Source organism: Spathaspora passalidarum, assembly GCF_000223485.1.
Source record: "Spathaspora passalidarum NRRL Y-27907 unplaced genomic scaffold SPAPAscaffold_3, whole genome shotgun sequence".
NCBI classification, from domain to species: Eukaryota; Fungi; Ascomycota; class Pichiomycetes; order Serinales; family Debaryomycetaceae; genus Spathaspora; species Spathaspora passalidarum.
Genome location: NW_006767427.1, coordinates 1,310,521 through 1,335,945, shown reverse-complemented (window position 1 = coordinate 1,335,945; position 25,425 = coordinate 1,310,521). Strand labels below are relative to the sequence as shown.

Sequence of the window (25,425 nt, the reverse complement as noted above, 5' to 3'; positions counted from 1 at the left end):
CAGTAGAACCTTTAAGAAGCTCTTCGTCTTCCTTTCTTGTGGTGCGAAGGAAAAAGATTTTTTCATGCCAAGGGCACGACCTTTTTTTTTCTCCCTTCTATTTTTTTCTGAAAATTTTCCACACATCGATTGGAATCGGCGCACGACCTCAAAAAGCAAATCACATGGTTGCTGGCCACGTGATACAGCGCTGAAAAAAAATGTAACACAGACCAGGTTACACCCTGGGGCGTATACGAGAGAATTATTTAAACGAAGGGAGAGAAATAATATCAGTCTTTTTCCTGCAACTGTCAACATAAAACGGCGATAATGTACTATTCAGAAGAAATTGGTCTTCCCAAGACGGATCCTACTCGATGGAGATTACGCTCATCACCACTAGGTAGTGAAACCTGGCACTATATCACTGATGATGAAGAATTGGCCAAGGAACCGCAATCAACATTTGTTCAATGGTTATTGGAATCACCAGACTTTCCTGCTCCAGAACCAAGTGATATCAAAACACCAGGAGAAGCCATGGAAAAAGGAGCAGATTTTCTTAGACTACTTCAGTTGGATAACGGGATATTACCTTGCCAATACAAAGGTCCAATGTTTATGACCATTGGATACCTTGCTGCAAATTACTTTAGTGGAACGCCTATCCCCGATCCATACAGACATGAAATGATTCGATATATCGTAAACACAGCTCATCCAGTCGATGGTGGCTGGGGGTTACATTCAATCGACAAAAGTACTTGTTTTGGTACAACCATGAATTATGTATGTCTCAGATTATTAGGTATGGATCCAGACCATATTGTCATGCAAAGAGCCAGAAGGACATTACATAAATTAGGCGGTGCCTTGGGTAATCCACATTGGGGGAAATGTTGGTTAGCTGTGTTGAATTTGTATGAATGGGATGGTGTTAATCCTGCCCCTCCTGAATTATGGACATTGCCTTACAGCTTAATCATACATCCTGGAAGATGGTGGGTCCATACAAGAGCGATCTACTTACCCTTGGGTTATGTTGTTGCAAACAGAGTGAAGTGCACTCTTGATCCATTGTTGGAACAAATCAGAAATGAAATTTATTTACCCAAACAGTTACCTTATGAATCTATAAAGTTTAGCAAGTACAGAAATAATGTTTGTGGGGTTGACTTATACTATCCAACCACAAAATTACTTGATTTTGCAAACACAGTATTGTGTCAATGGGAAAAACTTAGACCCAACTGGATTCTCAACTTGGTGAACAACAGGGTTTATGATTTAATTTTGAAGGAATACTACAATACCGAATATTTATGTATTGCTCCTGTGAGTTTTGCATTCAACATGGTTGTGACATGCCATAGAGAAGGTAACGAATCGGCCAATTTTAAAAAATTAACCGATAAAATGAATGATGTCTTGTTTCATGGTCCACAGGGTATGACAGTTATGGGAACAAATGGGGTTCAGGTTTGGGACGTTGCTTTTATGGTTCAATATTTTTTTGTTAGTGGATTGGTAGACAACCCTAGATACCACGACATGATTAGAAAAGGGTATATGTTCTTGGTTAGATCTCAATTTACTGAAGATTGTGTTGAGGGAAGCTTCAGAGATAAACGTAAAGGTGCATGGCCGTTTAGTACCAAGGAGCAAGGATACACTGTCAGCGATTGTACTGCAGAAGCAATGAAGGCTATTATTATGGTTAAGAATCATTCTGCTTTCTCAGATATTCATGATGAAATTACCGATGAAAAGTTATACGATGCAGTCGAAGTGTTGTTAAACATTCAAAATACCGAGAGCTATGAATTTGGATCGTTCTCGGCTTACGAAAAGATTAGATCAACTTTACTTTTGGAAAAACTTAACCCTGCCCAAGTTTTCAATAATATAATGGTTGAATATCCTTATGTTGAATGTACAGATTCCTCTGTCCTCGGCTTAACCTATTTCCACAAATATTATCCCAACTATAAATCTAGTCTTATTGAATCAACAATTGAAAATGCTATAAATTACATTAAGAAAGCCCAAGACACTGATGGTTCATGGTATGGATCTTGGGGAATTTGTTATACTTATGCAGCCATGTTTGCTTTGGAGGCATTCAACGCTGTAGGACTCGATTACGAGACATCTCGCAATGTACAGAAAGGGTGTGATTTCCTCGTGTCTAAACAACTATCCGATGGCGGTTGGTCAGAGTCAATGAAAGCTTGCGAAACCCATACTTATGTGAACGGACCCAAGTCGCTTGTTGTACAAACTGCATGGGCAGTGATTGGACTATTATTAGCCAATTATCCTGATGAAAGACCGATAAAGAAAGGTATTAAATTTTTGATGGATAGACAAAAACCAACGGGTGAATGGGAGTTTGAAGATATTGAAGGTGTGTTCAATCACAGTTGTGCAATTGAATACCCTTCTTATAGATTCTTATTCCCTATAAAGGCTTTGGGATTATATAAGAAGAATTATGGTGATATAATTTAGATGTACAGGACATATAGTTGTTTTAGATTTTATACGTATTATGACAATTTTAGTATAAATTGCCCAATTTTTTGCAACACTTTGTAAGTTATTTTGAATGTGAATATGAGAGCTAATTTTAAATCATCGATTTGATTATTAAGGGTATCATAGAATATAGTGAGTAAATATTTGGTTCTCTTTGACGGATTCTCGAATAAAAAATTATATTGCACCGCCGATATTCATTCTGCGTTTTCCTTCTTCAAACGAGTCCTTGGAAATGTATCTTCTTTAGAAATTTGGCAGGCTTGGGTTGTATAACAGAATACAACCACCCCCCTATAAACAATGAAGAGCCCACCAATATCTGTTCATCTAATCTACTAGATCTCTTAAGGGTCTGCTTTTGGGTAAAAGGGAATCTCATATCTACATTCTAGCTCTCTGAACAGGTTTACCTATGGCAATCTCTAAGTTTATTAGAATTAATATTTGCAGGAATTTTCTAGCCAATCTTATTTGTTAGTTTGTTAATCAGAACCAAGATTGTATTTTTGGTGAAATTACTATGAAATTTCAAGATACAAATTGCGAGTGACTCTACCTACTAACACTATCACTTTGCTTGCATCCTCTAACGAGGCTTAGATTACAGCTCTATCAAGATCGTGCAGCAACGTGCATAGTCGCAAAATTACTGCAAAAAAAGAAATCAAAAGTCAAGACGTGTTAAATCTGTGTATTAAATAGTAGTTGTTGTAGTAGTAATAGTAGTAGTAATAAAATAATAATAAAAGAAGAAAACAAAGTAGAAGTAGTAATAATAAATACCGGTCCCCAAATATCTAAAAAAAAGTTATTGTGAAATGAATAAAAAATAGATTAATCATTAGTTCTTTGTCAAGTGGATAACTTTAGCACCAAAGTAAGAGTTTTGTGGAGTTGCAGTACCAGCAAAAGCGTTATAGAAACCTAAAATTGCTGTAACAACACCAACACAACCACCAGCTCTAGTTATACCAACAGTTCTTGTGAAGTCACCAATACATAACAAAAGGAAAGTTATAAACAAACACGAGAACAAGGCACAGAAGAACACAGTGGACTTAAGAGTCAACAAAGTCATCATGAATGTAAAGATGGTCCAACCAAGTAAGAAGAATGAAACTGCATCAGCCTTCATTTCAGGTTCTTCTTCATAAGCAGCACCAACACCGAAGGAAGGAATTAAAATAGCAGCATAGGACAACCAAAAAGCACCATATGAAGTCAAAGCAGTAGCACCAAAAGTGTTACCAACAACCATTTCCCAGATACCAGCAAGGAATTGGACGGCACCACCATAGAAGGCAGCCAACCCCAACACGGCATGAGGGATTTTAATACCCATGGCTTGTGCGTTCACCATACTCAAGACAAAAGTAGTTAAACCGAAAGCACACAACCCTAATGGGGCAGGATTGGCAAATTTATGTACTGGTGGAGGTGCTAAACCTGGGTTTAAAGAACCACCGAAAGCTTCCATCAATTCGTGTCTATAGTATTTCTTGTTTCCAATAATAACAAATTCATTACCGGCACCAGCGGTTTGAATTTGATGAACTGGATCATTATCTGTGTCTAACGAATGATCTTTAGACTGCATAGAAGAGTTGGACATATTTTAAAGATTATTTGAGGATAGAGAAAAATTGTACAATTGCTCCCAAAGAGATTCCGTGCATGGCTATGTTTATATACTTCTTTAATTGTGGGTGTAAAATTAAAATTTGCAGATATAAGAAAAAAAAGTCTGTCCGATTGCCAAGATTTACAAAATAAAGTTAAGAAAAAGAAAAAAAAATTTAAAAAATTCTTAAAAGAAACATTGTTCAATCTGGTGATTTTATTTTCATGTAGGTTAACTCGGAGGAATTTTCACGGCTTCGGAGTTGCCACCTGGCTATTAAGTATGTGAAACGAGATGTTGACTTAGCTTTTTTAGGAGGGGGAGGGGTAATCTTGAGGGGTATTCTCCAGAATTAGTACATTTTCTTGAACAACTTCAAAAATTTCTGGTCTAGGAATATTTGCTTGAAGTAGTCGTGCCAACAGGAGATTTATTTAAACATGACGTGAAGCTTGCGATCTCCCCACAACTTTAAAATCAATTATGAAACTATTAGACAACGCTTCTCTTAGAAATTCTAGTAATGAAACAGGACTGGTAAAATTTCGTAATGACACATAAGCCGTATGATCTTGAAATTTATTTTTGCTATTTTGTGTTTAGTAACATAAAAAGCCCTCTTTTCTTTTCGTAAATGGTGCACGGTTCTGTGGGTACTCCCCGCGATTTTGCCCCACTCCCCGCAACTTAGGATAATCAAAGCGAACTCCGAACTCCCACTAAGAAAAAAAAAAAGAAGGTTGAATCATAGTTTGTGGGGCTTTGGATATCTTAGAATGAAAGTGTGGGGGTGATCCACAGCTAGATAAGTGATACGAAAGTTTCACCTATTAATATTGCTGGTGAAAAGTATAAGTTCCGCAATCTCAGTCAAGGGAATGTATTTATAAACGCAACTGACGTATTACTTTAGATCTAGTATGATATAGGAAGTCATTGTTAGGGGTTATACCGGATCTAGACCCCTTTTTTGGAGCCAGATTTTGAGTACGAGCAATTGCATACATTAGACTGACCTTGAGGAAAATTGTTATTTCTCCGCACAATTATTTATGCAATTGAAATTATTATCAACTAGTACACATTATATTACAGCTACTGCTAATTAGTAAAAGTTGAACGGGGGGTTTGTCCTACAGACGAACCAATTTTGCCAATGAAATTTTACCTAAACGAATACAGAGCAATTAAATTTAAGCACATATTACCGAATATAGAAATCTAGCCCTCGAAAGCGGCGTTTTATGTTTATTTTCTTCCTCGTGTAGTCACTCCGAAGGTGGGGCTGGTCTTTGACAATACCTTGTGTTTGTATTGGCCAAAATAGCAAAACTCGATTTTTGTGTCACCATGATTTTTATTCTTGGCGGTTTTTCTCCAGTTTTGGATGCTTAAATTTCAAACATTCTCTTAGCACAACAAATGCCTAGCATGAATGATATTGGTTGCTGCTCTAACTCCCGGGGAGTAACTCTCAGTACAATGTAAATAAACAAGAAAGTCAAATATGGTGATCAATTTAAAGTTTTTGAAAAGTTTAAAAATAATAATATATATTTTTCATCGAACTTTAAGTTTGCCCAGATAAGATTAGAAGTTAATTTTTTCAGGAATGACTATTGTTTTCTTCAAATTGTGAATGTAAATTAATGTTGATTCATGTAGATAACCAAAGACAATGGTCATTATACCATACAAGTATCATCTGAAATGAAATATGTCTGTTTTGACCCCGCAAAATCAACCATCTAAACCCCTTACAGGGTTTCATCATTTTAGGAATGTAAATCTTGCAAAAAGCCCGCCTCGAATAACGCCTCTTCAATGAAACACAATTACGACATTAAATTCAACAGGGTCAAAACCATTCCCCGGCCAACCTCGGAAACCTCGGACGAGGTAGATATTTTTGCACCCAATGTAAGGTCTTTTATTAAAGCAATCTATATCTTATACAATCTCAATTTGACTAAACTCTTTATTCAAATTCTTAAACAATTTTTTACTCTTGCCAATCTTCAGTCTTTGGAATACTCGCTTATACCCCATAGCTACTTTCTTAAACCAGTTGTGTTCACCAATCATCATCACTCCAAAATTAACCACCGAGAATAAGACAATATAGCAGTAAAATGCTGTACTTAAATTAGTCAATTGCATGAAATCACCAAGTCCAGAGTTACCATCGATGGAAAACATCCACATTGAAATTAAGACCGCAAATACTAAATTGATCATGAATGGGTAATTCTTGAGCATTGATTCACGATATGGTGGTCCTTGACTTAATACAACGGCTATGATGATATACTGAAAGTTCGAGAACAAGAATAATACCGTATTATCCAGAGATTTCACAGAGTCATCACCTCCAGGGACTGGTTTTACGTACCATGGTTCAGTCTTAACCCATAACCAAAGAATAACTTGGAATATGAGAATGACTATGATTTGGCAAATGAGTGGAATCAAGATCTTGGGGGAAACCAAATTTGCCGTGGGTCTTTTGGCAATTAACTCATTATATGGCTTGGACCATGACATAAAAATAGCTAATGGGAGAATAAGGAACAAGTCAATGTATAAAAATTGGAAATCACCAAGATTAGTACCTGTTTTGTATAATATAGTCACAGTAATAAACTGGATAGCCGAATACAAGGACATATACTTGAAACACGAAAAACTGGTGACTAAGCTTGATCTACCTTGTTTGATAACATCTAACACACATGAAATTTCAAACACTCGAGAAGTGAATGGAGCAGCTACTGATGCTTCGGCTTCACTTAACGATATACCAACATCGGCTGCTTTTAATGCACCACAATCATTTGCTCCATCACCACAGAACCCAACAGTATAATCAATCTTTTGTAACTGTTCCACTAATTCATGCTTTTCATCTGGAGACATTCTAGCAAAAACGTCACAATTCATAAGCACATTTTGAATAAGGTCCTTGTTTTTAATTTCAGTAAGGAGAATACGGAATATGTCACCTGTTATAGCAAGTTTGTATGCATCTTGTCTAATATTATTTGGTTTAACGGTATCTGGATTAAGAGTATTTGTTGGATCATTGACTTCTTCCCATGTGATGAGATATTCACCATCTTGTTTGTAGTCGACTGAAGGAACGTAAATCTGTTCGATTTTATCTGGGATCAATTGACATTCACGAGCAACACTAATAGCAGTAAGAATGTTATCACCAGTACACATAATAGTTCTAATTTGAGCATCTCCTTGAAGCTTCTGCAACGTTTCCTTTGTTGATGCTTTTAATTTATTTTCAAACACAATGAAACCAGTGAAGATAAGTTCAGATTCGGCATGTTGTCTATTCGTAACTTCCTTAATTTGCTTATACCCACATGCAATGACTCTATATCCAGAATGAGTATAATGATGAAGGATCTCTTCGTAATTACTAGGTAAAGTATCAACTTGACATATTTCCTGCATGACTTCAGGAGCACCTTTGGTAAACACTAACAGACCTTTATCGGATTTAACAATTACCGACATTCTTCTTAACGAAGCCATGAATTCAAACTCATGAATGATTTCATATTGTGAGTTACCTTGAAATACAATAGGTACATGGGATTCCCCGTTATATTCCCAGTTGGTAAATTCAAACATTTTCACATCCAAGGGGTCACCTAATAACTCATTGTCTATGTGTCTTAACGAATGACAAGAAGTCATACAACCAAGCAAATACTTTCCATTATTAGTCGAGTGTTCGGATGCCTTGCTCACACCTAAAGCGTTAACATCCTCAAGTAAATCTCCAAATATAATTTCTTTTCTACCTTTGGCATTATTAGCTAAATGAACACCCAATACATCCAATCCATCTTCAGTCAATGTCCCAGTCTTGTCAAAACATAATACGTCTAATTTACCAGCAACATTAACTCTCGTGGGTGATATACAGAAGATTTGCAATTTCTTTAATCTGGATACGGCGAATGTAGTTCCAATAGTTAAAGTAGCTGGTAATGCAGGGGGCACTACAATGGTGATGATATCCAATGCACGTAATATCATAATCTTTTTGCTGATTCCCAATTGAATGAAATTATACGTAGAATAAGTGAACCCCAAGGCGGCAATAATAGTCATGAATCCAATATATTTGAAAGAATCACGATAAAATTTAAATCCAGTTGGCTTAGGGAAAAGCATGGAACGGATTAAGGATCCTTTAGTGGTGTTGAAACCGGTACGTATTGCCATGGCGGTAACTGGTTGGTCATTTCCTTTAATCTTGAGAAGTTTAGTTCCGTTGAATAAAAATGATTTCGAAAGTGTAGCATCAATGAAATTGGAAGTTAATAAACGGACAGTATCTTTGGTAGCCATGAATTTAGTAACTGGAACACTTTCACCAGTTAACATAGATTCATTAATAACCGATTCACCATTAATCAATAAACAATCACAAGGAATCATAGTCAAAGAAGGATCTAATTCAAATACATCACCTGGAACCAACTCAGTCGAGTTAATTTGTTTCCAAAATTCATTACGCCATACTCTTACGTCACACGAGAATTGTGACATTTGTTGAAGTCTCTTCATGGTCGTTTTCGTTTCAATTAAAGAATTTATGATGGAAATCATGGAAATAATGAAAATACACGACGCGTAATAGTAATAATCATCAGCAAGCCAAAGAAAGATGGAAAACACTTGGAAGATATAGAATGGATGTAAGACCTCATCAACTAAAAGTTGACCAACTGACTTATCAACAATTTCAATTTTGTTTTCTCCAAAGATTTCCACTCTTTGCTGATGAGTTTGGTGAGATATACCATCTTTAGTAGTTTTGAAATTCAACCAACGATTATCAAACCAGTTGGAGTTAGTCTTGAAGATATCTTCTAATGGATTGTAGAAAAATTTGATGTATCTATATGTAAACGAATGAATATACGGAACAACCGGATTAGCTTCTCCTTCATTAGTCATGAAGTTGGAGAGTACATCTTCAAACCTTTGACGATTGATGCTAACAATTTGCAATTCCCCAAATTCATTTTCGACGACACACCATTGGGCAACGCCTAAAGGACACCTGGTACCCATAAGGTTAACTCTGTATTTTGGAAGCCATCTTAGAACCAAATATCCCATGCCTAGAGTGAACAAGCATACAATATAGTATATAACCAGTTTCCACCAACAATTACGATATCCGGCAATACCAATGACTAAATCTTCTTCGGCAAGATAATATCTTTGATACTGTAACTTGGCAGGATACTGTTTGAAAAAAGTTGACTCATCAACAGTCTCAGTAGTTTCATCGAGAAGGACTGACTTGGAGCTCTCATCCGAATCTCTTCTTCTTCTATCATAATCTAATGAACCATAATCGGGAGTTTCTTCAGGCGAATAGCGTTCACTTTCAAACACCTGATTAAAGTCATCTTCTTCTTGGAACTTATCCACATTATAATCCCAATTTGTGTTGTAATCGACTGGGTCCTCCTTATTCTCTAAGGTAGACCCACCTTGAGCTTGTTCAATTTCATCTGCAGAGAAGAACTTGAAATTAGCAGCGATGTCAATCGAGGGAGCTTGCGATACTCTACTAGTAACATGATCTAGCATAACTTCTTCATCGGGGCTTAATAAAGGTGATGTCTCTCTTGAAACTCTTGAAGATCTTCGTAAAAAGTTATGTGGGTAATGTAAGGATGTAATTGAACTGGGAATAATTTCTGAGGTGGCACCCGAGAACATTTCATAATTGTTGTCGTCTACAAGTATACTTGCTGATGAGGATGTCTGAGATTGTATGGAATTGGCCCGGGACCGGGACCTAGTACGGGAAAGTGAACGACGACGCTTATCGAAGGAAGAACTTCTTCGAACTACCTGTTCTTGCCTCATATTGAATTGGTAAACTGTTAAACTGAAAGCAATTAACGATGAGGTTTAATGACTGGTGGTGAAATTACGAAAAAATCGAGATAACTGAAAATTTTGTGACCCGTTGAAGATAACAGTGATCATACAAAATTTGAGTTTGGCAGGTGCAATTTTCAATGTCACATCAATTGAAACTAAATTCTCGTAATAACTACGTTTGAACTCATTCAGCTACTAATTTCGTATAATAGGGTTGATGAGTGGGTTATGTAAGCTGATGCATACTATTTCCGCATCTTGGTTAGTAGTGAAGGCTGTACTGATCCTGTATATTAGACAAGCCTATAAGAAAGCAGCAACCATCATCAAATCGCCAGGGTAGACAAATGACTCGTTAAATACCCAGTTAGTCTCATCAAATTTAAGAAGCATATTAAGAATTGATACTGTTTGATAACCCACTTTGGTTTCTTGTTTTTGTCTGGAGACAACCTCTTTATTTTGGCAGCTATTATTGAAACAAAAAGTATAACAATATCGGAATATCAGATTAACGATGTACTTGATGACAGTTAACTCATACTAATTGGATTATAACTTACCTTTCAGGTTGATATTTAGAAGTAGAACGTGTTGTAAAAAGCTTCATAAAAATTGGTTGTAAAAAAATTCGTATTTGTACTATACACTCCTGCATATTATTAGTAACATCAAAAATTGATAGAAAAATCCAAACAAGTTAATTAGAATTAACACCAAGTTAACTAGCAACTATGGCACTTAAACTTAAATTGAAGGTGCCTTCGGCATCAGCATCAAATTCAGCCTCACTGGCAGCATCACCAAAGGAAACACCTCCATTGCCTAAACTTAAAATAAAACCACCGTCCGTTAAACGACCCAGCACTGATGACACAGCAGCTCCACCAATCAAGAAAATAAAAATCAATCTTGGAACAGGAACAGTTAAATCAAGCGAAGCACCAAGATCTGTTCCCAGAGTTAGAATAAAACCTACTAGAGTTCCTGGTGAAGGATACGACTCTGAAGCGCCTGATTTAGAGGATGATCCTTTGATTGAACAAGGTATTATTATTCGGTTTTTGAATGATGCCAATTTGGATTTTGTTAGTAATGCCGTGGATTCTGGTGATTTGACAGGGATAAATATAAAGTGGATCACTAGAGATAAAGCAGTGATAAACATCAATGGAACTTTGTATTCTGCAAGACTAATTGATTTACCTACAGTTACTGAATTATACAAGACCATTGATCGAAAGAATATTTTCAAAACATTTGATATCTGTCAGATATTATTAGTATTACATGAGATAAATCCAGCCCAATTGAAACATGATAAAGATTTCGAAGTTCCTCCAGAATACATCTTCCAACATCCATTCTACAATCATGTCAAAAACAACGAAATAAAACAAAAGAAGTTAGTATTCAAGCATGGTTTATTAAGTCCGTTTGAAGATATTTACCGAAGATTTAGACCAACTAAAGCCGACCATCGAGTCATGGAAGATATAGAATCACGAGTGAATGAATTGATAAAGCTCGATAATGATGCCGAAGAAAGTCATTTTGAATTGATAGATAAGAAAGAGCAACAACTTAGGTTTACATCGAGTGCAACTCCATCTGCAGTATCCACTCCTGTGCCTCTCAAATCAGAATCTGAACCTGTGGACGAAGTTGATGATATTGAATTACATCTTGAAGAAGAATTGAATAAGGTATTAGATGAAGATGAAAATATGTTTGAACCAAGTGGCGAGCAAGAAGAAGAGCAAGAGGAAGCCGAAGAGGAAAGCGAAGCCGAAGAAGAAGAAGAAGAGGAAGAGGAAGAACAGGAATCAGAAGAGGAAGAGGATGAGGAAGACGAAGAAGGTAAATCTGGCAAACAACATGTTAAACTTCTCGAGGAAGAAATCACAGAACTTGAAAAAGCAGTTGAGCACCATAAAAAGAATTTGGCAACGGCCTCAAGTAAGATGCTAAGAATGAAGTTCCAAAACACTTACTCTTCATTGAAATCCAGCCTTGATCAAAAGAAGCGTTTGTTGGCCAAGTATATGGAAGAGCAAGAACAGTTGCAATTAAAGCTGGAACCAAATAAAGCTATAGTGCATCATGATGACCATGACGAGGATGAGGAAGAAGAAGACGAGGAAGAAGATGAAGATAAGCAAGATGAAAATCTTGACGACATAGATGATTTGTTCTAAGTCGTCAACACAATCTAAGAAAACAGTATTGTGAAATCGTACGATGTAAATTTACGACATAATCTTGACACAAAATTTTATTGAACAATGGAGGTTGATTAGCCAATGGTATCTCGTTGGTATGTGCTATAAAGATATACCCCACAAAGTAATGATATATTAATTGTAATATACTTTAGTTTAATAGTAAACGAATATTTTGCCGAGTCTTAGTTACAGACAGAAAGACATGACAAAAAGAGAGTCCTACAGTAAAGAGATAGTCAATAAGTAGACAATAAGTAGTCCAATCGGGGGGCGGTGATGCTTATTTAATTCCATGAAATCCTTATAATCACTTCTTGTTCGTCAAGGACCTTGTCTACCAGATCTGATATTCGTTAAAACGTTCCCGAGTAACATATGCAGTTTACACCCCCACGCACAGTAAAATTTGCGATGGGGCAAATAAGCAGGTGAGAAAAAAAAAAATTGAATTGTATGAAATTTACAATAGCAGGGTCTTGCTCTTCAGTACTTTCACTCAACCGTTTGCTTCAACATGTCCACCAACTCCATCAAGTTACTAGCCAGTGATGTCCACAGAAGTTTAGCCGAGCTTGTGGCTAAGCGATTAGGGCTTCGTATTTCCCCCAGTGAGTTGAAACGAGAATCCACTGGAGAAGTTCAATTTTCTATTGGCGAATCCGTGAGAGATGAAGATATATTTATAATTTGTCAAATTGGATCAGGGATCGTGAACGATAGAGTCTTAGAGCTCCTCATTATGATTAATGCATGTAAGACCGCCAGTGCTAGAAGAATTACTGTGATTTTACCTAATTTCCCCTACGCCAGACAAGATAGAAAGGATAAATCCAGAGCACCAATCACGGCGAAATTAATGGCAGATATGTTGACTACTGCCGGCTGTAACCATGTGATAACTATGGATTTACATGCGTCTCAAATTCAAGGGTTTTTCGATGTTCCAGTGGATAACTTGTATGCCGAACCTAGTGTTGTTAGATATATTAAGGAAAAGATTGATTACTCCAAGGCTATTATAATTTCTCCTGATGCCGGTGGTGCCAAGCGTGCTGCCGGATTGGCTGATAGATTAGATTTAAACTTTGCATTGATCCACAAGGAAAGAGCAAGAGCAAACGAAGTTTCAAGAATGGTCTTAGTTGGGGATGTCAGCGACAAGATTTGTATCATTGTTGATGATATGGCTGATACTTGTGGAACATTAGCAAAGGCCGCAGAAGTGTTGTTGGACAACAACGCCAAGGAAGTTATTGCCATTGTTACCCATGGTATCTTATCTGGTAATGCTATCAAGAATATCAACAACTCTAAGCTTACCCGAGTTGTTTGTACTAATACTGTTCCATTTGAAGAAAAGCTCGAACTTTGTCCTAAATTAGATACCATTGATATTTCTGCTGTGCTTGCCGAAGCTATTAGAAGATTACACAATGGTGAAAGTATTTCTTATTTGTTTAAAAATGCTCCTTTATAAATTTGTTTTATTTATATATATATATAATCAACTGTATTAACTTATTAGATTACTCTAGCTAATGCTGTAGTTTCCTTGATACCAGATACCAGATACAGTTGTTAGTATACACGTGTTTCTCAACTAGCGTAAGACATGGGTTGCTTTTTCGGAGCAATCTTTTTTTTTTCATCAAACCAAGGTCTTCTTAGTCACAGTGATTACCAGTATCATGACTCAGAAACAGTATGTATCAAAAGGTAAAATCTTAATTTTGATGTTATAACTAACATGTACCAGCCATAGAAAAATCAGAGCATGTCTTTTTGGTAAGTAAAGATCTTTTAGTTCTGTATCCTATTCAGTATACTAACAATATAGACATGGATGGAACTCTTCTTAATACAGAAGATCTTTATACCGAAGCAACAAATGAATTGTTAAAACTTTACAACAAGGGTCCACTCACCTGGGATGTCAAGATAAAACTTCAAGGAAGACCCCTGTTTGAATCTATGACTATTATGATTGAGGAATACGACTTACCATTAACTATTGAAGAATTTCAAAAGATCTCCATGGAAATCCAAAGTAAATTATGGCACAAGTCAAGATTTCTACCTGGTGCTGTTGAATTAGTTGAGCATCTTTACAATAATGATGTGCCCATAGCTTTGGGAACCAGTTCTAACACGATAAACTACCATAGAAAGACCGACCATTTAAAGAGCGAGTTTAACTATTTCGGCAAACATATAGTTACTGGAGACGATGAGCGTATTCCCAAAGGCAAAGGTAAGCCACATCCTGATATTTGGTTTGCTTGTTTGGCAAGCATCAACGAAGATAGAATAAGTCAAGGCTTGGACGAAATCAAACCGGAGGAATGTCTTGTTTTTGAGGATGGCATTCCCGGTGTTATATCCGGAATTGCTGCCAATGCCCATGTTATTTGGATTCCTGATGTAAATGCATTGAAAGTTCTCAATGGGGAAGAACATAATATTATTGGTACTAGTGGTGAAATACTTACAAGCCTTACTGAATTCAACAAAGATAAATATTTCTTATAGATATAAATAGACATACAACCAACTAATAGCGGTTCAACTGTACACGATGGAGTACAACTACAACTTCAGAAAAAAACAAAAGCCACAGCTATAATGCCAAGGTTTGGAATATCACAGGAGAAAACAGTGCGTTGCTGATTGACATAACCTTTGTTTGCTATAACAATATTCTTCCAACTGGATTGCAATTACCCAACACCAAATGTGTTTGTACTCCATGAAGGGTTGTGTCAGCCACTAGTTGTCTGTATTCCAATACAAAGCAAGATTGATATACGTCAACCTTGCACATGATTGGCTAGTCATACCGTTATGAAACTTTAGAAAGAATGAAAAGAAAACATCAACAAACAATTTGGTTGTAAAAAAAAAATACCCCTTTAAATACACTCGTATAAAAAAAACTAAAATATCTCTCAACAATAACTTTGATATTCGTTTGCACTTGCCACCCCCAGGTGAATAATGATAGGTACAGACTGCTACCATATTGTTATTGACTTGAATAGACCTGACACATACGATTATAGATACTCCCCATTACATATCACAGAAATTGACATTACCAATACCTCACAACCCATGAATATTAACTCGATTGAACCTATAAAGGCAAAACTGATAAATCAAGGTGGTATCATACGCTTATATCGTGAATTCGAAGAGGAACATGACAATTTTACCATTGCTGGTGATGACACCATGGTTTCTATACTAGCAGTACCTACTTATTTCACTGCCACTGATTTATTAGGATTTATTGGTGACTCCTATCTACAAGATATCTCTCATATTCGGATATTAAAAAGTGAGAAACAGAACCGGTTCTTAGTGTTGATCAAGTTTAGAAGTATAACTACTACTGCGGAATTTCAGTTTAATTTCAATGGCAAACCGTTTAATTCCATGGAGCCTGAAACTTGTCATGTTGTTTACGTCACATCAGTTGAAATTAACTACGCGGATAATAGTGATAGCAATCCTGTCGATTCACTAATTCCATTTCTCCTTCAGGATCCATTTACGTCAAAACACATAGAATCTACATCTACGGAACTAGAGCAACTGTCTTCGCATGCTCAGACACAACTGCACGCCAATGCTACCGTTGTGGAATTGCCCACTTGTCCCGTGTGCTTGGAAAGAATGGACTCGACAGTAACTGGATTGCTTACTATTCCATGTCAGCATACATTCCATTGTCAGTGCCTTTCCAAATGGAAAGATGATACCTGCCCTATTTGCAGATATTCACATGTGCGTTCCCTCCCAAGAATTCGAAGATCTTCAAGCAGTGCCCAGGCCGCTGCATCTGTAAGCACATTATTGCACGGGGATGAGGAAGATCAAGTATGTATGGAATGTAATGAATCTTCAAATCTCTGGATTTGTCTTGTTTGTGGTAATGTTGGTTGCAGCAGATACTCCCCTGACCAGCATTCATTAAAACATTTTGTTAATACTGGTCATTGTTTTTCCATGGAAATTGCCACTTCCCGTGTGTGGGATTATGCGGGTGATAATTATGTTCATCGATTAGTTACCAATGAATCGGATGGGAAATTGGTCGAATTACCGGATAAAGAGAAACCGGAATGTAACACTACCGTGGATAAGGTTGATGAGGTTGGGTTTGAATACTCTCAATTATTAATTAGCCAATTGGCAAGTCAACGAGAATATTATGAAAGTTTATTAGATAGAAGACGGGGGTCCACTAGTAGTAATGACAAACTTACGCAATTACAATTTAAAGTTGAGGACTTGACCTCGAAATTATCCGATTTAACCGCAAATCTAATTCCTTCCCTCAAGGAAAAGATTCAACTCAAGGATGAAAAATTAAACACGGTGATACGAGAATTAAATATTTCCAACTCTCTTAACGACGCATTATCGAAGAAGATCGAATTTTACATGAAAGATACGGAGGAATATAAAAAGCAGATTGACGACTTGACCCAAGACAACAAAGAATTACACGAACAAGTTAAAGATTTGATGTTCTTTTTAGACAGTCAAGAAAAATTTAAGGATGAATCAGATGAAATTAAGAATGGAACAATTGTTGTTCAACCATCTGCGAGAACAGGTGCCAAAAAGACGAAGAAGAAATGTAAATAACCTTCTTTGCATGACACGCCTGTGGTGTAATATTATGGGATTAATAATGGCAATATTTTATGCAAGTTTAAGTAAACAAGATCATACTAATAATTTCCTAGAAATTTTTCTTTTTGGGCCACACTAAATTGCTAAGGGCATAACAATAGGGGTTTTCTAAGATTTAAAATAAAACTCAAGATTGAGAGACCAATTATGAAAAATTAAGATCTAAGGCATATCATAGAAAACTCGGTTTTCATATTTAAATAAACCTAAATCTTCCTATTCAAACAATCTTAATTTTGACATTAATTTGTTAGCATTATGAATGGTTATAGCAAAGATTCGGGTGTGACTACAAGGTTACCATCATTCCAACAATTAATGAAGGGGTTTCAAGATTCGGAATCACCCAATAATACTACCACGATTATAACCCAGCACCTTCAACCCCAGCCGGTTCAAGCGCAACGATTAATTCAGTATTCTCCAGGCAAACTTACTCCTACTGCAACTACGTTTGGCAACTATACTTTAAATCCAGAATATCCTTATCATCATCATCAACATCATTATGATAATAGCTATCCCCAGTACCCATATCCTCCAGGTCCCAGTAGTGTCAAGTCTGCTCGCGCATCTCCCATGAATAGAGGTCGTTCCTTGAGCTTTTCATACCCTCAGGGAACATCACCAATACAAGATATACTTGAGCTGGGAATTATTTGCAATGAGTATCAATTTATTTCAAATTTGATTCAGTTTTTGATTGAATTTGAAAAGAAGTGCCATGACTTCAAGTTGAACTATACGAATAATCCTAATGACTTATCGCTTATTTCAGAGAAGATTTTGACTGATTTTGACGACTTGGATGATGCATTACATAATTGCAACCGGGTAGTTAAGATGCTTGAAAATATAAAAATATTGAATGAGAAAACGAGAGTTAAGCGAAGCAACACCTCTAAACGTATTGACAAGAGAAAGCTTAAGAAGAAGTCTAAAACAGGTTCAGATGGTGGCAGCGATCTTGGGCTTGAGATTAATGTTGCTGCCACGGCTAATCATGACCAAGTTAATATAGGAGGCTTGAATCCCGAGCTTAGTATAAAACCTGAAATTACTTGTCAACACTGTTGTTCCCAAGAGACACCCGAATGGCGCCGTGGTCCAGAAGGGAGTAGAACTTTGTGTAATGCTTGTGGATTATTTTATTCCAAATTGATTAAAAAATACGGATTACAAGAGGCGGATAAGGTTATGTATCAACGTAAACAAACCGGCACGGTTAACGATAGAAGAATTTTTTAACTCAAAGTAGTAGCAGTAGTATATATTCATTGTATAAGTTTATTGTATTTTCCTGGCTGTAATTGCAAGTCGGTCGTGGTATAATAATAATAATAAATTGTAGGACGATCTTTAGGAGATTTGCCATTGGATCAAGGTTACGTTTAGCAGGTTAAGCGGCGGAGATTTGCCGCATCGACAAACTAACGTGTTGGTGTTGTCATGATGATTCTGATGATTCTTGCGTAAATGCGCCAACAGACATAACCCGATGCTGTGCACTATTGTTCTTTTAGCAGGCCGAGAAAAAGTTAGTCTTTTTTTTTCTGGAAGCATGCGGGTTGGAAGACACAGTGGGCTTGTAGTTGCACTGGTACTTTTTGGTTCAGTATATAAAAAAGGTGAATGCCGGCTGGTATCATTCAATATTACCAGATCATTCCTTTTTGTAGCACAAAATAGATACGTTTAGTCTATTTCACGGTTGTTGAGGAGATCATGATGAGTGAAATTTTAGCAAGAAAATAATATTTTTTTTTCTAGAACAAAATTGCAATCGGTGAAACCATCAATCTCCGCTACGATGTTGCGTTCACAACGGGGGTTGTTCGTAAAGCTGATATTTCTTTAACGGGACGAGAGGAAATTTACGATGGGCGCACGTTAGACGTCGCCAAAAACAAAAGCTGAAATTACACAAAATACACGATGGAACAATGATATACCATGCAAGTCTAAATCAAAAAAAACGGACGGTTCGCAAAGGGGTGTTTATAATTGCACAGTATTTCTTTTGATAATCAGGTCACATTTCTGCCCCTTGTTTAGACCCTGCAGATTGCTGATCACATATCTGCAATGCAGTTGAGACTATCTTGCGTGGTTGTTTTGCGTGGTGATACTTGACCTTTCAAAAGGAATTTGACAAGCGAGGCGGAGGGGTAAAACCGAGGTTTAAATCTGACGATTCGACTTTACTACACGATTCGAATTGTCTACTTCAAAATCGAGGTATCAACTCTAAAACCCCTGTCATGGAATTCGTATCGATCCACATTTAACGAGGTTTGACTTTCCTTTTCTGGGACATAGAAAGTGTGCCCTTATTTTAGTTTTGTCCTGGAAATGGAGATTTTGGTTTAGTATATCTTGTCAGATTTCCCCTCATCAAAGATGAAACTTGGCGAGAGATCAGCACAGATCACTAGAGATCAGAACATCACAAGATTCGACTCCGTGTGTTAATTTCTGGTTGTTACAATGACAACAACTTTTTGCGATTTACCTCCTTTTTACTAACTTGTAAATTGATAACGAAAGTTGCAAAATGTCAAAAAATAAAAATTGCTGCTTTTTGGTCACATGATAAACGTGGTGCGGCTCACCGTTTTTTTTTTTTTCTCACGATGAGCAGAAGCCCAGGGCATCGATCTTAAGAAAAAAATTTGACTACCATAAGTCTGTGCTGTCTGAACCCATCATCACTATACAAAACCATGGGTGAATCTACTACTTCCAAGTCTATAATAAGTGGCAGTAGTGAATTTGCATTTCCAAGAGGTGGTGCCACTGCATTAACTCCATTAGAAGTCAAGGAGATCTCTAATGAAGCTACTAAGGACGTGCTTTTTGAACAATCAACAAAAAGAAGTTCATCTTCTGCTGAACCACAACCTAAAAGACAAAAGAAGACTAAAAAGAAGTCAACCAAGAGCACTGAAGCAGAAGACGAAGAAAAGGTTGAAACCGTTGAGATTTTCACTTTCAAGAACTTGATTCCTGGTACTTTGGTGTTGGGCCAAATACAAAAGATTGGCAAGTTTGACATCACTTTGGCCTTAGGTGACAATTTGGTTGGGTATGTTCCTATAACTTCCATAAGTCCTTTGATTACCAAGACTATTGAAGAATTAGAAAAGGAAGACCAATCTGATGAGTCCGACGACGAACAGGAAGAAGAAGAAAAATCCAAGGAATTCCCAGAATTGTCCGCCATATTCAAGGTTGGATCCTGGTTAAAGGCTAAAGTTGCCACTCAGAAGGATGAAAGAAAGAAGAGAATTGAATTCACAATTGAACCTGAAGTAGTAAACGAATTAATCGAAGATGAAGACTTTGTATCAGGTAACTTATTACAATGTTCAGTTGTTTCCGTCGAAGATCATGGTATAATTGTTGATACTGGTAAACCAAAAATATCAGGGTTCATATCAAACAAAGAATTAACTAATGGTAAGATTGAAATTGGTTCTGTAAAGCCAGGATTGGTTATCTTGGCTTCGATTGTTTCTCAACCAAAGGGAAGAACTGTCACTTTAAGACCAGCTAATGTCACTACCAAGAAACCAATCAGTGTCACTACCATCTCGTCAGTTGATGCCATTCAACCAGGTATGATTGTTGATGCTTTGATTGGAGAAGTCACCAAAAACGGGTTAATTGTTAAAGTATTTGGTTTGGTCGACGGGTCCATAAGTTTAGCACACTTGAGAGAATTTAGTCTCGACAAGTTGAAGCATAACTATTCAGTGGGAAGCAAAGTCAAAGCAAGAGTATTGGCCGTTCTTTTGAAGAATGGTGTCAAGAGACTCATATTATCCTTGGCTCATCATGTCTTGAAGCTCGAACCAGAAGAAACCGATGCCTTGGAAGCTTTCCCAGTTGGTCACAAGCTCGATGAAGTAGAAATTGTCGGTAAAGATGACAACTACATGTATGTTAAATTGTCTACTTTCTACGGACAAATCCACAATTCTAAGATTGACAGCGATAAGAATTTAGAAATTGATTATACTATTGGTAGCAAGCACAAATCAAGGGTTATTGGATATAATTCCGTTGATGACTTGTTGATCATGACTTTTGAATCAAGCTTGATCAATTCTGAATACTTGAATGCCAGTGATATACCATTAGGTACATACATTCCATCCTGTGAAATCTTGAAGGTATTGCCAGAATCCGGTGGTATCCAAGTTAAATTCTTTGACAAATTTGAAGGATTTGTTCCAACGAACCAAATGTCGGATATTAAACTTGTCTACCCCGAAAGAAAGTTCAGAGTTGGTACTAAAGTCAAGGGTAGGGTTATTGGCCAACAAGGAAAGACTGTTTTAATCACATTAAGAAAAGCATTGGTTAACCTTGAAAATGATGAAATCTTATCCAAGTTTGAAGATGCCAAGATTGGATTCAAAACTAATGCCATTGTGGAAAAGTTTGTTCATAACGGTGCTATAGTTTCGTTCTTTGGTAAATTAAAGGCATTCTTGCCAAAGAATGAAATCTCAGAAACATTCGTGGAAAGAGCCCAAGATCACTTAAAACTTGGTCAAATTGTCAGCACTAGAATCTTGGACATTAATACAGAAACTGAAAGATTATTAGTTACCTTAAAACAAGCCACTGATCTTTTTCAAGCTCAAAAGGCAACTATCGCTGAATTAGTCCCAGGAAAATCCATTGCCAACGCCTTTGTTGTTGAAAAAGCCAAGAACTCAATCTTAATTGAATTAGAAAACGAAAATTTAAGAGGAGTCATATATGATGGTCAATTAACCGATGGTAATTATGAACAAAATAGAGCTGCTGTGAAACAGCTTGAAATTGGTTCTAAATTGGAAGTTTTGATCTTGGACAAGGATTTGAGAGCACGTACTGTTATTGCAACTGGTAAGAGATCATTAATTGAAGCTGTCAGATCGAACCAATTCCCAACTACATTTGAAGAAGTCTCTGAAGGAAAGCTCGTTAAGGGTTATATTAAATCAGTCACCAACTTTGGTTTATTTGTTTCTTTTGCTGGCAAGTTGACTGGGTTAGTGTTGGCTAAATATGCTGGCGATGTTTCTGATTTGTCTAAGAAGTTCTATAAGCATCAATCTGTTTCCTGTCGTGTTATTCGTCTTGATCAAGAAAATAAAAGATTCTTATTATCTTTGAACACTAACGGTGAAGTTGACTCCGATGAAGTGATTAACCCAGTTGATACTTCTAAGAAGCTCCTTACTGAATATGTTCCAGGTATTCTCACTAAGGCTATTATTAAGTCAGTTAAGGGTACCCAATTGAATGTTCAATTAGCTGACAATTTACAAGGTAGAGTAGACATTACCCAATGCTTCAACTCCTGGGATGAAATCAAAGACAAGCATCAACCATTATCCCAATTTCACAAGGGTGACATTCTCGATGTTAAGATCATCGGCTACCATGACGCAAAAAACCACAAGTTCTTGCCAGTTACTCACCGTACTTATGGAAAATCCACCATTTTGGAATTATCCATCAAGGATACCACCGAAACTCCATTCACTGACTTGAAGCTTTCAGATGTTAAGACAGGTACTGAAATTTTTGGATTTGTTAACAATATTCACAATGGTCTTGTTTGGGTTTCTATCACTCCCTCAGTCAAAGGTCATGTTTCATTCATGCATTTGACGGATGATGTCACTGTATTTTCTGACATTGATAACAAGTTACCTATTGGCTGTGCGCTTGAATTGAAGGTTGATGAAGTTGACAATGAGCATCATGTCTTAGTTATGTCCGGTAAAAACTCTCAAGGTGTCAAAACATTCAATGATATTACCGTTGGTAAAAAGTACCCAGTCAGAGTCATCAAGGTTAAGGATGCTTACGTTTTAGTTGAAATTGGTCCTAACATTATCGCTTCTGCATACATTACCGATGCTTTGAACAACTATTCGGACAAATTGGAAGATGTTTTCCACCCTAGCGACTATGTCATTGCTTCTGTTGTTGACATTGACACTGATGCCAAAAAAGTAGCTGTTTCCTTGAGAAACGACGATGCTGTTGACAAGACCATCAACTCAATTGCTGATTTGTCTCGTGGTGACATTGTCAAGGGTTTCGTCAAGAATATTGCTAATAACGGTGTTTACGTTGCCTTGGGTAGATCAGTTTATGCATTAGTTAGAATCACTGATTTGTCTGATTCTTACTTGAAGGATTGGAAGAAATTCTTCAAACCAGGTCAATTAGTCTTGGGTAAGGTTTCTGCATGCAAGGAAGAAGGTAGAGTCTTGTTAACTTTGAAAGAAAGTGAAGTCAATGGTGAATTGAACTACTTGAAGAAGTTTGAAGATTTGGAAGTTGGTGATGTTTTCGAAGGTTCTGTTAAGCGTGTTACTGATTTCGGGGTTTTTGTTAAGTTAGATGGTACTGTTAACATTAGTGGGTTGTGTCATCAACTGGAAATTGCTGAGAACAAGGTTGAAAATATTGCTGGATTGTTTGGTGAAGGTGATAGAGTCAAGGTTAAGATTTTAAAGGTTAACCAAGAAAAGAAACAATTGTCTTTGGGTATGAAGGCTTCTTACTTTACTACTGCTTCTGATGTCAATGAAGATGATGATGAAGATATTGAAATGAAGGAATCTGAAGATGATGAAGAAGAATCCGAAGAAGAAGAAGAAGAATCTGAAGATGAAGTAATGGATATTGCTGAAGGTGAAGAAAGTGACGAAGAAGCTTCCGACGAGGAAGAAGACAAGGAAGAACAAGACTCCACTTCTCTTGGCTTATCAACTGGTTTCGATTGGACTGCTTCCATCTTGGACCAAGCTGAAGATGAATCATCCGATGAAGACGAAGAAGATTTCACTCAAGAAAAGAAAAAGAAGAAGAGATCTAAACAAACTGTAGAAGATAAGACTGGTGATTTGAACACTAGGGCTCCTCAATCTGTTGGTGATTTCGAACGTTTGTTAATTGGTAATCCTAACTCATCAATCATGTGGATGAACTATATGTCGTTCCAATTACAATTGAGTGAAGTTGAAAAGGCCAGAGAAATTGGTGAACGTGCCTTAAACACCATCAACTACCGTGAAGAACAAGAAAAGATGAATATCTGGATCGCTTTACTTAACTTGGAAAACACTTTTGGTAGTGATGAAACCTTGGAATCTACCTTCAAGAGAGCATGCCAATACATGGATTCATTCACCATGCATCAAAAGTTAGTCGCCATCTACACCATGTCTGAAAAGTATGACCAAGCTGATGAATTGTACAAGGTCATGACCAAGAAATTTGGAAAGAACATTTCCACTTGGGTTCATTATGGATCTTACTTATTGGATCGTGATTTACATGACCAAACTCGTGAAGTCTTAGCCAAGGCATTACAAGTGTTACCTAAGCGAGATCATATTGAAGTTGTGAGAAAGTTTGCCCAATTGGAATTCGTCAAGGGTGATCCTGAACAAGGTAGATCATTGTTTGAAGGTTTAATTTCAGATGCTCCAAAGAGAATTGATTTATGGAATGTGTACATTGATCAAGAAATCAAACAAGATGATTCCAAGGATAAGGTTGAGGATTTGTTTGAGAGAGTAGTAACCAAGAAATTATCTCGTAAACAAGCTAAATTCTTCTTTAAGAAATGGCTTGAATTTGAAGAGGATAAGGGCGATGAAAAGATGGTGGCTCGTGTTAAATCCAAGGCTGCTGAATATGTTCAAAATTCCAACAAGGATTAGTTTATAGATGTGGTTGTCCTGTGTATATTATTAAAATTTACAAAGAGTAGTTTATACTTGACTATGCGTAGAACACATGTGATAACAGGGTCATCTCGGGTTTCACATGACATAGCATAATCTTGCTTAAAGATGCCGGGCATTCTTCGCCTGGGTCAGCGGATATTCATATCTATGACACCTTGATGTCACAGTATGTTGGTAAAAAAAAAAATAGTGACAAGGATCTCTCCATTTATCACAAGAAATAAGCCAGGAATTGACCACTGGCAGGGAGATTGCCGAGTTACGAGCGACTTCCTTTTCCGATCGACACTTGGTGTAAACAACCACATTTTATCACTTTTGTGGTGACTAGTGGAATTAAATTACCACAAAACAATGGAAGAAATCTGTCTGACATCTCGGAGTAAAAAGGTGGGGAGATTCTGTTGGGTAAAATCACGTGCACGGGTTTATTCGCTTGAAATTGGCATCTCGGGATAAGACAATGACAATGTGCAAAGTGACTAATTTCAACACACCCATTTTTCAACCGAAGGAATACCCGCCGTACTTTGATTTGTATTATTCTTTCACATGCAAGTCATTAGTGACCGAAAAACAAAAAAAGTTGAGCCAAAAAATTTAATTTCTTTTTTTTCTGTCTGCAAGTGTGAATTTTTTTTGATTGATTCCTGGCCAT

At 36.9% G+C, this 25,425-nt stretch overlaps 9 protein-coding genes across 9 annotated transcripts; 7 read left to right on the top strand and 2 right to left on the bottom strand. All coding sequences in view use genetic code 12, as the record gives it.

Annotated features, from left to right (window-relative positions):
* Positions 1-312: 312 nt before the first annotated feature.
* Positions 313-2,493, top strand: ERG7 (lanosterol synthase; the record flags this gene model as incomplete). Its single annotated transcript, XM_007374745.1, has 1 exon — positions 313-2,493. One exon carries the CDS (start codon positions 313-315, stop codon positions 2,491-2,493), a length of 2,181 nt encoding a protein of 726 aa, XP_007374807.1.
* A 704-nt stretch (positions 2,494-3,197) lies between these two features.
* ATO7 (Ato7p) lies at positions 3,198-4,157 on the bottom strand (the record flags this gene model as incomplete). Its single annotated transcript, XM_007374744.1, has 1 exon — positions 3,198-4,157. The coding sequence occupies one exon, from the start codon at positions 4,133-4,135 to the stop codon at positions 3,365-3,367; it is 771 nt and encodes a 256-aa protein (XP_007374806.1).
* A 1,937-nt stretch (positions 4,158-6,094) lies between these two features.
* On the bottom strand, positions 6,095-10,057 carry SPAPADRAFT_55183 (putative acid anhydride hydrolase; the record flags this gene model as incomplete). Its single annotated transcript, XM_007374743.1, has 1 exon — positions 6,095-10,057. One exon carries the CDS (start codon positions 10,055-10,057, stop codon positions 6,095-6,097), a length of 3,963 nt encoding a protein of 1,320 aa, XP_007374805.1.
* A 637-nt stretch (positions 10,058-10,694) lies between these two features.
* Positions 10,695-12,673, top strand: SPAPADRAFT_71151 (TATA-binding protein-associated factor TAF7; the record flags this gene model as incomplete). Its single annotated transcript, XM_007374742.1, has 1 exon — positions 10,695-12,673. The coding sequence occupies one exon, from the start codon at positions 10,810-10,812 to the stop codon at positions 12,271-12,273; it is 1,464 nt and encodes a 487-aa protein (XP_007374804.1).
* A 99-nt stretch (positions 12,674-12,772) lies between these two features.
* PRS1 (ribose phosphate diphosphokinase subunit) lies at positions 12,773-13,845 on the top strand (the record flags this gene model as incomplete). The annotated part of the gene is made up of 1 exon (XM_007374741.1): positions 12,773-13,845. The coding sequence occupies one exon, from the start codon at positions 12,815-12,817 to the stop codon at positions 13,775-13,777; it is 963 nt and encodes a 320-aa protein (XP_007374803.1).
* A 291-nt stretch (positions 13,846-14,136) lies between these two features.
* SPAPADRAFT_60620 (uncharacterized protein) lies at positions 14,137-15,160 on the top strand (the record flags this gene model as incomplete). Its single annotated transcript, XM_007374740.1, has 1 exon — positions 14,137-15,160. One exon carries the CDS (start codon positions 14,140-14,142, stop codon positions 14,827-14,829), a length of 690 nt encoding a protein of 229 aa, XP_007374802.1.
* Positions 15,161-15,294: 134 nt separating this feature from the next.
* SPAPADRAFT_151152 (uncharacterized protein) lies at positions 15,295-18,339 on the top strand (the record flags this gene model as incomplete). The annotated part of the gene is made up of 1 exon (XM_007374739.1): positions 15,295-18,339. One exon carries the CDS (start codon positions 15,295-15,297, stop codon positions 16,951-16,953), a length of 1,659 nt encoding a protein of 552 aa, XP_007374801.1.
* Positions 16,596-18,339, top strand: SPAPADRAFT_66267 (uncharacterized protein; the record flags this gene model as incomplete). The annotated part of the gene is made up of 1 exon (XM_007374738.1): positions 16,596-18,339. The coding sequence occupies one exon, from the start codon at positions 17,260-17,262 to the stop codon at positions 18,247-18,249; it is 990 nt and encodes a 329-aa protein (XP_007374800.1).
* A 1,385-nt stretch (positions 18,340-19,724) lies between these two features.
* On the top strand, positions 19,725-24,740 carry SPAPADRAFT_137651 (uncharacterized protein; the record flags this gene model as incomplete). Its single annotated transcript, XM_007374737.1, has 1 exon — positions 19,725-24,740. One exon carries the CDS (start codon positions 19,725-19,727, stop codon positions 24,738-24,740), a length of 5,016 nt encoding a protein of 1,671 aa, XP_007374799.1.
* Between the last annotated feature and the right edge of the window lie 685 nt (positions 24,741-25,425).